The sequence below is a fragment of the Colobus angolensis genome, unplaced genomic scaffold (genome assembly GCF_000951035.1).
Source record: "Colobus angolensis palliatus isolate OR3802 unplaced genomic scaffold, Cang.pa_1.0 Scaffold24, whole genome shotgun sequence".
In the NCBI taxonomy this organism is placed as follows: domain Eukaryota; kingdom Metazoa; phylum Chordata; class Mammalia; order Primates; family Cercopithecidae; genus Colobus; species Colobus angolensis.
The window spans coordinates 4,426,248-4,438,463 of record NW_012115599.1 but is presented as its reverse complement, the minus strand read 5'-3'; the positions used below and the strand labels follow the sequence as shown (position 1 = coordinate 4,438,463).

The 12,216-nt window shown below is 41.5% G+C and overlaps 1 protein-coding gene across 1 annotated transcript in view; it reads right to left on the bottom strand.

Moving 5' to 3' along the window:
• The window catches only part of AAK1 (AP2 associated kinase 1), a 168,748-nt gene that overhangs the window by 31,709 nt on the left and 124,823 nt on the right, over window positions 1–12,216 (bottom strand). The window contains exons 13-16 of the mRNA XM_011945255.1: window positions 8,744–9,013; window positions 3,815–4,047; window positions 1,942–2,099; window positions 107–211 (exon numbers count right to left, since the gene is read on the bottom strand). Of these exons, the coding sequence (XP_011800645.1) occupies window positions 107–211; window positions 1,942–2,099; window positions 3,815–4,047; window positions 8,744–9,013 (766 nt within the window). The remainder of the gene's footprint in view (window positions 1–106; window positions 212–1,941; window positions 2,100–3,814; window positions 4,048–8,743; window positions 9,014–12,216) is intronic.

The window sequence follows — 12,216 nt, the reverse complement described above, 5'->3', positions numbered from 1 at the left end:
TGCCAGGATTTGGGTTTCACTGGCATGCTAGAGTTATCTGTGGAGTGAAAAACAGTGTGAAGGTAACAACAGTGAACCTCATGTTCCAGCTGTTTGCCATACTAACCAGTTCCAGCAGAAAATGAGGTCGTAGCAAAAGCATCACCTTGGGTTGATTGAAAGCCTGGGATCAAACTCTCAGCTGAGCCTCCAAGCTTCTCGGGATGTTTGCCTGGGGAGACAAAACACCACTCAGTTCATTCTAGCAGAATCTTGTGAGGCACACACACCGCAGAGGTGAGGGGCATTCTCTGAACTGACTTCTGGACTTGACTACTTTTACTGCATTATGGCGACACATTCAAAGGTCCTTGTCTAGTCATTGCAATCACTGAGAGAACAGCTGAGAAAAAAAAGGAGATTGTTAAGAATCAAAAGAGAACATATCATCAGTTTTGCAAGATGAAAAGGGTTCTGGAGATTGGTTGGTTGCACAACAGTGTGAATGTACTTAACACTACGGAACTGTACATTTAATGCCTCCCGCCCTCACTTGTAATCTATTCACTTTATATAGCTCTAATGAGTTTGATGATCTGCTTTCCACGTTGGAAGCAGTTTAGGAGAGTAAATGAGAAGAGGGAGTGGTGGAGATGGCAATAATGAGATGTTATGAGGGATAAGCATAACAACAGTAGCTTAATGTGAAAGCTGACAGCTGAACAGTAAAGAAAAGGGAGAGGAAATTATTAAAACTCAGGGGCTAGTTATTTGGGTGCAAAAATACTACAATTTTCAATAGTCTATGGAGGTATTTCTATTTACAGTCCAGAATAACAACTGGTATACATAACAATGAAACAAAGTTGCCAAAGAAAGTTAAGTACTATGCCCTGTCTTCTGTTTAAAAAAGCAAGAAAGTAACAGGAATTTTTTTTAACAGACAGGGTCTCACTCTGTCACCCAGGCTAGAGTGCAGGGGTAAATTCATAGCCCACTGCAGCCTCGACCTCTTGGGCTCAAGTGATCCTTTCACCTCAGCCTTCCAAGTAGCTGGGACTACAGATGTGTGCCAGGATGCCCAGCTAATTTTTTAAATTTTTTGTAGAGATGGGATCTTGGCATGTTTCCCAGGCTGATCTTGAACTCCTGGGCTCAAGTGATTCTCTTGCCTCAGCCTCCCAAAGCACTGGGTTACAGGCGCAAGTCACCACAACTGGCCTTGGAGTTTTAAAAGATTTCTATTAAATGATAGTTAAAGCCAAAATGTTTGGCCAATAGCTCACACCACTCAATTGGTTCTCATCACTCCTTTACCCTGTGCACTTATCTACATTGAGAGTACTCTTTTTATTACAGTACTCGCTAACATTATTAGAATTATTAGAATTATGCATATTAGAATTTGTTCCAAAGTGTGTGCATGTGCCTCTGTGTGTGTATGTGTGTGTGTGTCCTGCCTTCCAAAGTAGACTGCTCTTCAGCAGAAGTATATCTTCTATTTATTTAATCATCTTTCTGTGTAATACAGTAATACAGAACTCTGATCATAGTGAAAGAAAGATTCAGTGTCCATGTGAAGGCACATTCATGGACAAGCGGTGCCAACTTTCTGGGACAATAAACCAACCTAGGATAAGGGAACCATCACACTCCTCCAAGGAGGGACCATGCCTGATGCTGTTATCCTGGACTATGTCACAAACCTTTCCTACAAGTTTCTTCCCTAAGCATCACTCTCTCCTTGCTGCCAGCCACAACAGATCAGGATTTCCTGAAGATGAGGACTTCAGGGCCATGGTGAAAATAAAAACCAATTTGTATGCATACTCTGAAATCAAGCCTTATGGAAAGGCCCAAGCCTACGTTTTCACATGCATACCCTTCTAGAGTTACGATTCTTTCTCATTCCTGGTTATTTCTTACAATCAAGAAGCACAAAAAAAGACACAGCTTACTCACCTTCCCCCAGCTTGGCAAAGTCCTTGTTTAGTAGTTCTTCAGCTGTGAGTTTGGAGAAATTATCGTCATCGAAGGGATTCCACGTAGAACCTTCTGAAGGATTATAAACGTTTTGTTGAGAGGTCCGAGGAGAGCCTGATGGAGTGGTGGTTGCAGACCTAGGTAGGTTCCCACCCCCACGAAACAAAAAGATATAAAAGTTGAACAAAACAAAAAGGGTCAACTTATTTTCTCTTTGTTTCAGGATCAAATTCTTTTCTGGGTCAAACCTTCATTTTCCAGGTCAAACCTTCATTTTCCACCACAGTTTTTTTTTTTTTTTTTTTTTTTTTTTAAGGCAGAGTTTTGCTCTTTCACCCAGGCTGGAATACAATGGTGTGATACCGACTCACTGAAACCTCTGTCTCCCTGGTTCAAGCGATCCTCCTGCCTCAGCCTCCTGAGTAGCTGGGATACAGGTGTATGTCACCACGCCTGGCTAATTTTTGTATTTTTAGAGTAGAGACAAGGTTTCACCATGTTGGCCAGGCTGGTCTTGAACTCCTGATCTCAGGTGATCCACCCACCTTGGACTCCCAAAGTGCTAGGATTACAGGCGTGAGCCACTGTGCCCGGCTCACAGTGTTTTCCTAAAAGGGCTTTCCACAGCACCTGAACAATTTCCACAGATACCCATTCCACTTTATGAAATGAATGTCTCCTTTCCTTCATGACTCACTACCTCCCACTACTTCCTCAATCTCTTGCTTAGCTTTTTAGTCTTATCTGCAAGTTGTTTCAGTTCAGGATCTAAAAGCAACCTGTTCTTAGACTTGTGTACCTTGTGGTGACCAGCATAACATCTATAATAACTGATCCCTAGAGGGGCAGGAAAGAGGTCTAGTTAGGCTGCCTCTCATCTCTCAGGATCCAGCATGCATAGAGTTAAGGGCCACCATCACAATTAAAAAGAAATAAACACAGTTAACACTACTTTGTGCATCTAAGTATCATTATATAATTTTCTTATAAAGTCTCTCTTAACTTCATTGAAAGATGTTAACTTTAGAGTGCATGGTTCCAAGACAGTTAAGGGTCTGAAATTGCATTTACTCAACACTCATCAAAATCTACTCGTCAGGCACAGAACCAGTCACTGGGTTTCCAAAGGTTGACTAAGACATGGCTGTTGTCTTGGAGAACTCACAAACCAGTTCAATCAGACATACAAATAATGAATGACAATACAATGTCATACAAATTCAAAAAAAGGTTCAGATAGCAATTATACATCATATCAGAGGAAGGGTCAAGGAGAAGTCAACCTCTGACATGGATCTTGATGAATAAATGAACATTCCCTAGGGGGGCAAGGAGGAGCGCGGCAGTCCCAGGAGAGGGCATAGGAGGAACAAAGGGCTCGGGAAGGTGAAGAGTGGCAAGTCTGCCTGTGAAACACAACAGGCCCTCTGTGTGAAGCAGGGTGCTCAGCTATCATCCGACAGGTAATGAGGAGCCAATGAAAGATTTTCAGCATGGAGAGACTCGGTCAGATCGAGAGTTCAGAAAACACACTGCAGAGCATGGAACAGGTGAGAGAATGAGAACAGTGGGCCAAGCAGGAAAAGATTTCTTAAGATTAGTGTGGCCCATGCACTAAAGACAAATTCACAGTTGCTCATTAAACACAAGTACATGCAAGATGTATGTATGTACATGCAAGAAGCCAGAAAAATAAACAAACCAGAAAAATAATTAAACAAACACACACAAGTACACACCACTGTATTTGCATTACACACATCTACACACTTACGCAAAGAATCACACACTAGCAGCCGCAGACAGACCTCGCTCACAGAGGTAAGAACAACAAAGAGGAAGCACCACATACTTGGACTTATTGAGACTGGCCTCAGCTGCAGCTGCCTGGAGCAGCTGGGTTGATTTGCTGGCAGGGACCCCAAAGACAGCACTGTGGGTTACATCACTGAGAATACGCCTGTGCCCAGCACGTTGGGTTTTGGGGGATGAGGGTGGAGTGAGAGATCCAACTTTCTGCCCCTGGACGGCAGGAGGTGGGGTTGTCTGAACCTTTGGCTGCTGTCTTACTGGAGCTTGAATCTGCTAGGAAGAGAGATGGAAAATGTTTCATTAAATTTAAAAAAAAAAAAATTAAAGGAAAAACAAACAGATAAGCATAACAACAAAAAATGCCACATAAGCGCTAACATGAGACTCCAATGGCTAATTTTATCAATAACGCCCAGAAAGAAAAACCCAGGCTTTGACAATCTGTGCTGCAACTTTGAGACTGATAACAACATGGTATTTGTCTGATACACATAAATTTCAATCTTCATCAGCAATAATATACAGGGTAACCATAAGTTAACCATATTCAGCCCAAAGTATAAGAATGCAAAAGCTATTTCAGGTGTAAACATCTAGAATTTACCATAAAGGACCACGTTCTATTTCTGGAGTCACATACAAACTCATTCAGAATGCTTCCAAAGGGCAGGCAATAGATCTATCACTACAGGTAGAGGCCAATGAAGACATATCTCCAGCAAAACACATTTAAGCTGAATGATTTCTGCTAAGAGATCCTTCGCTCTCTGCCATAGCGAGACCACAGGTTGGGAGTGAATCAGAGAGAATTCTACCGTGATTCATAAATGTTACTGCTTGTTTGTTTTAAACTTTTATTTTAGGTTCGGGGTACATGCGCAGGTTTGTTATACAGGTAAACAGGTAAACTCGTGTCACGGGGGTTTGTTGTACAGATTATTTTGTCACCAAGGTACTAAGCCCTAGTACACAAGAGTCATTTTTTTGGATCCTCTCCCTCCTCCCACCCTTCACCTTCAAGGAGGCCCCAGCGTCTGTTGTTTCCCGCTTTGCATCCGTGAGTTCTCATTATATAGCTCCCATTTGTAAGTGAGAACATGTGCTATTTGGTTTTCTATTCCTCCAATAGTTTGCTAAGGATAATGGCCTCCAGCTCCAACCATGTTCTTGCAAAGCCTCCATCCTCCTTCTTTTTATGGCTGCGTAGTATTCCATGGCGTATATGTACCACATTTTCTTTATCCAATCTCCCATTGATGGGCATTTAGGTTGATCCCATGTCTTTGCTATCGTGAACAGTGCTGCAATGAACATACACATGCATGTGTCTTTAGGGCAGAACAATTTATATTCCTTTGAGTATACACCCAGTAATGGGATTGCTGGGTTGAACAGTAGTTCTGTTTTTAGCTCTGTGAAGAATCGCCACACTGCTTTGCTTTCCACAATGGGTGAACTAACTTATATTCCCATCAAGAATGCATAAGCATTCCCCTTTTTGTTTTGTTGTTAAGGCTCTTTATTTCATTGATGGGATGGGTATATAAGATCCTATTTCTGTGACAACTCCTAAGAAAATATATAGCATTAGTTTAGTGGGATTAACTTGTTTCAATCTTCAATTTGGACATAATATTGAAGAACTGGCAGAGAATATAATAAGAAGAAAGAAAAAAAAAAGGTGCTGATGATGACTGAGCTAATAATACAAGGACTCTTGTGATATGGGCCATTTTCAAAACAGGCCAAACTGCCACCACAGAACAACATACAGGTGAGACATCCTTGTGACCACATGAATGGTCCTTAAGCATTAGTCACCTATATTAAGGAAAATGAACAAAAAATGTTAAGAAAGCCACCCAACCCCTTTCTTTTACTCTAACAACCTAGAGATAAAATAACTTCGGATATAAAATGCCCCAGGGATTTCACCATCCCTTCCCTCCAGTCCCTCCTCTCAGATTAGAGTTGCTGCTCCAAGCTGCAACTCAGTTCACCTGCAGTATCAGTGTCTATAAAGGCAGGCCCTGAGAGAGTTTAAGGAAACTAGACTATCTAGATACCCGGGTCAGGATGCTTCTAGCTTGGGATATTGACTGCCCTCATCTTGTACTCAGGACTTGGAAAATTTATTTAAGGCAGACTATGTACACGTGTCAGTATTCCATCCACTTTACCAACAGGCTGAATGTTACAATATAAGGTTCTAATATCAGTCAGAGGTTAGAAGGGTAACAAAGCTGCCCTGCTGCAGGAGAGGCCAAGTGCTCTGTGAAGACAACCACAGCTCCAGCTCCACAGCTTCCTCTGGGGGTCCAGAGTGAGTTGTGCCTGTAACAGCTGGCTGAATACTACCACACATAGGTGTCAGAGGGCTTTGAGGACATACTGAATTGGCTTATTTCATGAGACATTCATTAATCTGAAAAGAATACTAAACTGTTGGGTCCTTTTATTTTGAAGAGTCCAGTGACAACTCTATTCCGAGATGAAGGACTGGAGGGAAGGGATGGTGAAATCCCCGGGGCATTTTACATCCGAAGTTGTTTTGTCTCTAGGTTGATGGCATAAAGGAAAGGGGTTGGGTGGTTTTCTTACACTTGGAGAACATTTTTCTCTTCTGTTCTCCAAAATGCAGCACACTGAAGATCAGATGCCTCCTTCAGGACATCTTGCCCTATAACAGCAATCTACAGACACTAAGTGGTTTGTACCTGTTCAGCTATACCTCTCAGCAACCCTGGCAGACAGTTTTACTTCCACTTAGAATTAAAGAATGTGAGAGTTTAATGGGACCTTAGAAAACGCTGATTTCAACTCCTGTACTGAGGACAAGAGCTCATTCAAGGTCACAGTGTTAACCGGAAGCAAAACCCATGTCTCCTGATGATGGCTCAGGACTCTTTTCTGCACCATGATGCCATCCTATCCAGACAGGATCGGAAAGTGGGAGAAGGGAGAGAGAGACCATAGGAGACGGAATACAAAGACTCAGATGTTTATCTTGCTGAAGATTTTTAAAAAAATAAAATATGTAATTATAAAAGGAGTATAATCACATCAAGAAATGTAAGAATACAGAAAAGAGACTTCTATTCCATCACTCTAATACAACTAGATACAATTCTTGTCTTTTTGGTACCTTATACTTTAAGTCTCTTTTCAAGTATATGGTTTTTCCATAATTTCACAATTCCTTTAACATTACCTCATGAGCATTTCTTTTCATACTGTTGTACAGACTTTATAACCATGTTTTTTAATGGCTGCATAGTTGGGTTCCTCAGCAATTTAGGCTGCTTCCATTCTTTGGGCTATTATTAATAAGACTGCAATAAACATCTGGGGCATATGGCCATTTTCCCTTTGCTACTTATTGCTTTAAAATGGCTACAGGGTACGCTTTACCTTCACTCACTTGCTTCTCTAGAATAGCCCTGCCAAGACTCAGCGGAGACAGGGATGGGTCAAAGCTGAGAAGCTCTACGGCTCCTGGCCAAAGCATGTTTCTTCTCTGTCCCTAAAACCAACTATCCCAGAGCAAAGTGCTCAAAGTATTTGTTCATCCAGAGAACATGGAGAAGGTTCATAATTCATTCCCAAGAAAGTGGACACTTTTGTCTAGGAAAAGCACAGGGGAACCTCATAAGAAGTGTAGTCAGTAGCAGTTGATCATTTTATCACCCTGGATGAGCATCTGTTATAATTAAACTTAAACACAGATCAGGATTCTTTGATTATTGCCCCAGCCCCACAACCATCAGTCTGTATGTCTTGGGCAATCACTTTCTAGTCTATGCCTCAGTTTCCAATTCCATAAAATGAGGAGACTGAACTGGATAATTAAGGTCCCTTCTAGCTACATCATGCACTAATTTTTTTAAAAACTCATTTTCCATGAACAAGAGGAACTTCACCTCTTGTTGAAAATACAGAGACTCACTGTCTATTCCACGCCTGCAGGAAGTCTGAGTTGTTTTAGAAACAAAGGTGTAAAGACACTAAACACACACTTAGCCGAGACTTAAAGAAGACAATCTACGGCACTGCTTCCTTTCGAAGGGATGCAGGTTTTCTGGTTTAAGATGGGAGACAAAACTCTATTACAAATCAATCCTCAGAAAGATGGTTTCTTACTTTTCCTTTGTTTGTCTAGTGGTTGGACTTCCCTGGGAGTAACAGGGTAGCTGTGACACTCTATCAGCTGCGTATGCAAAATGTCTTTTTCTAACACCACAAATTTTTCTATCACTATCACTCAGAAAAATAGGACTACAGAAAAAAAAATCCACTTATTAAAGGCCAAAGCATGATGTGCCTGTGTGTGCTGAAACTGTAGAGGACAATTAGACGAGGGGTTCTGATGCCATACTCAGCCAATATCTAAAAGTGGACATGCCCAATTTCTAAATTGACAGGATGGCTCAAATGACTGGATACTCAGATGCTCTGGTACCCAGGGTGATTACACCAGGGTGAATGGTCCCAGGTAAGCAGGCCCTTGACGGGAGCTGCAAGGTAAACTTAAATAATGTGATTACTAATGTCATCCAAGACAAAGAATAAACACAACATGGAGGACTCAGGGCCTGGAAAGGGCACAATGGATCAAACTGCCCCTTGAAGAAGAGAAAGGGATTAGCTTTAATCCTGCCTAGGTCCTTGACTGTTCAAAGTGACAATGAGAGAGATGACGAACAGATCCTCCTGCTAGCCTAGTTTCAGAGAGATAAAAATTACGAAGGTTCTTCATCAGTAGCCTAGAATGATCTTTTTAAAAACCTCTATCTTCTACAGAACATCTCATACTATTCTTGGATATATCAAGGACAGATCAAATATTTGAACCACCCAGGTGGGAAAGCATCCTGACCCGTCATCCGCTGCTGCCATCTTTCCCACCCTTTCCCTAACTCTCACTGCACACTCCGCGGCTTTTGTGCTCTGAGCTCTGGTTGATTCTTACCGCTGGCTCCTGGGCAGGGGCTGGCTGTGGGGCTGCAGCTGGCGGTGGCTGGGGCTGCTGTCCTGCTGCCACAGTGGGCTTTTGCTGCAAGGCAGCCTGCTGAGTCATCAGCTGTTGTTGATGCAGGGCTGTGGCCAGCTGTTGCTGTTGCTGCTGTTGCTGCTGCTGCTGGTAGAAATTCTGTATTAGCTGCTGTTGAGAGCCTCCTTGGGACACCACAGGGAACTGAGCAATTGCTGGTTGCTGGGTTGCTGGATGTACTGCCTGAAACTGAGCAAGAAATGAGAAGATGAATAAGGGCTTGTCCCAGAATAAGAGTCACAAAAGACAAATGTCTCAATAACAATGAAGACCAGTGCTAAAGCCAAAGGCAAGGGCAAGTAGAAAAGTCTTGAGGCTGGGCCTAAAATCTCATGATGGAGACCTCAGGGCATTAAATACAACACAGCAGTCCCTTACACTGCTAGGCTCCATCCATTGCACCAGGCTGCCTCTTGCACTACAGACTGGCCTTCCAAGTGGGTTTCCGGGCCTTGCCTAAGGGAAGCTATCTGACTAAACATCATGTGACTTCATAAGCTAGAGTATAGCAGGAGCTAATAAACGACCTCCTAATCATAGAGGTAATCCTTCTTATACAGGGATTTAAAGCAGCCAAGATTAAAATGCTTCCCTACCTGAACAGGTTGAAGCAAATGATGACACAGAAAAGAATAACCTAAATGTTAATTCAACTATTAAGACTCATCTCAAGTCTTACTAAAAATTATTTCCCAAGAGCTCTATTTTTATTAAACTTCCTTAAACATTCAAAATAGCCAGTATACTCTATGATGCTTCTTTTTTTGTTGTTTGTTTGAGATAGTGTCTCGCTCTGTTGCCCAGGCTGGAATGTAGTGGTGCAAGCAATCTCGGCTCACTGCACCCTTGACCTCCTGGGCTCAAGTGATCATCCCACCTCATCCTCCTAAGTAGCTGATATCACAGGTGCACACCACCATGGCTGGTTAATTTTTTTTTCTTATTTTTCGTAGAGACACAGTCTCACAATGTTGCCCAGGCTGTTTTGACCTCCTGCGCTCAAGTAATCCTCCCGCTTCGGCCTCCCAAAGTGCTGAGATTACAAGCATGAGCTGCTGTGCCTGGCCCACACTTCTTATATGTCTCTCTAATCCCCACTGTTAGGGGCTATGTGCTACATACACAAACAGAGCTCAAAATAAGGGCCTGCCAATGAACTAAGGTCAAGACTATATCTGTGAACATCCTGTATACTTTATGTAGTTACTAGAGTCAATTGGGAGGATACTGTTTGTCTACTGGGGCAAGGTTAAAGGGTTAACAAATTAGAAGATGTCAAAAAAAAAATAGCTGCCTACTTATAACAGCAAAATACTGGAAACAACCCAAATGTCTATCAACAAGAGACTGGCTGATTAAATAAACTATGATAGATATATCCTGAAGGAAATATCTAATAGAATACTCTCAAGTTGTAAACAAGAATGAGCAATACCACTATACATGAGTTGGCGGGGATGAACTTTTGCAGATTTAACTCTGAAACTATGTAAATGCTTTACACATCTACAAAACAGAATTAAACTAAAATTTAAAAAGCAGTAACTAAAAATCAAAAGCAAAACAATGCAAATAAGCCGGTGTATCAAATTGGTAGCTGAACGCTCCAGAAAATAATGTGCTAAACATTCTAAGGGTAAAATGGGCAAGGAAATCTTAAACACGTTTTCAGTAATCATATGGTTATTGCTATCTTAAAACGATACAACAATTAATTAACTATGTTAATGCTGTTAAGAATCAAGATTTCCAGATGAAAACACAGCAAAATCCAAGAAGTTAAACAGAAATCCAGTAATTCAATATCCAGATTAGGAATATAAATCTCAATTCATAATGCCTATTCTCTAACAAAACAAAACAAAACAAAACATATTTTCTAATTGTCCACTGAGAAGGCCTAGAAACAGCAACCAATCCATTAGGCAAATGGTATCTCTAGCATCAAAACTGTGGTTTCTAAACATTATTTCCACTAAAAGAAACAGAGCTCCTAAAAAAAAAATAGATGATTTCAAGTCAAGGGCATCATGATCCTAGAGGCCAGCATGATCCTAGATAGCAAGGAAATCATTAAAGACCACTGGAGTTACCAGACTTCCACTGGCCAAAGTTGGGGCAATCTGAGCTTTAAAATAAATAAATTTTTTAAAACCTTAATATGCCAGGCATGGTGGTATGCACCTGTAGTTCCAGCTACTCGGAAGGCTGAGGCAGGAGGATTGCTTGAGCCCAGGAGTTCTGGGTTGTAGTGTGCTATGCTAGTTGGGTGTCTGCACTAAGGTCAGAATCAGTATGGGGACCTCCTGGGAGTAGGGGACCACCGGGTTGTCTAAGGAGGGCTGAACCAGCCCAGATTGGAAACGGAGCAGGTCAAAACTCCAGGGCTGATTAGTAGTGGGATCCTGCCCGTGAATAGTCACTGCACTCCAGCCTGGGCAACACAGCAAGGCCCCATCTCTAGTAAAAACAACAAAAAAAGCAATGTATTCAAAGGTATCAAATAAGTTAAAATCTAAGAATTCCTAATGATACTAAACTAAACTAAACAAAAACCTCACTGTTCACCTTTGGATGATAAGAGAGAACAAATTTATTACTCTGAAAAACTAGTAAATGAAGGAAAGAATCAAGTGTTTTTCCTGCCTTTTCTGTACAAACAGTACCTCAGGGTAACTAAAGAGTTGATGAAAAAATTTCTTCACGGAAAATGTCCAGCCCTCAAATGAAGAGGGAATGTTAGACTATCATTGTGCCATCCCTGATGAATTAAGGAACTTGGCAAATGATCAGTGATGGCTGCTAAGCTAATGGGGAGCATTAAACAAATGGATCAGACAGACAACACCTCAATACACTGATTGATTTTTTTTTTTTCCTTTTTTTTTTGGGAAACACAGTCTTCAGGGAAATCTGAAAGTAAATGCTCCCTGATCTTAATATCAGTGAAACAGAGGCCAGTGAGACATTACAGACCTCCTGACATGACACAACAGGAAGAACAAAGAACTGTCAAACTGACTCAAATACTGAGTAAGCCTTGAGAAATTACCAGTGTACACGGAAGATGATCAAACATATCAAATGACACCACAGTATGCAATCAGCTAAACCCAGAATGCCAAAAATTCCACGTGACAAATAATCCAGTTTCTCTGAAAAATTAAATGACAAAAAGCAAAAAAAAAAAAAAAGAGGAAACTATGGATAAAAGGCGACTTAAAAGATATATCAGCCAGCCTCATAGGCTAATGCATGTAATTCCAATGCTTTGGGAGGCAGAGGTGGGAGGATGGCTTGAGGCCAAGAGTTTGAGACCAGCCTGGGCAAAATAATGAGACCCCCATCTCTATCAGTAAAAATTAGCCAGGCATGGTGGCACATGCTTATAG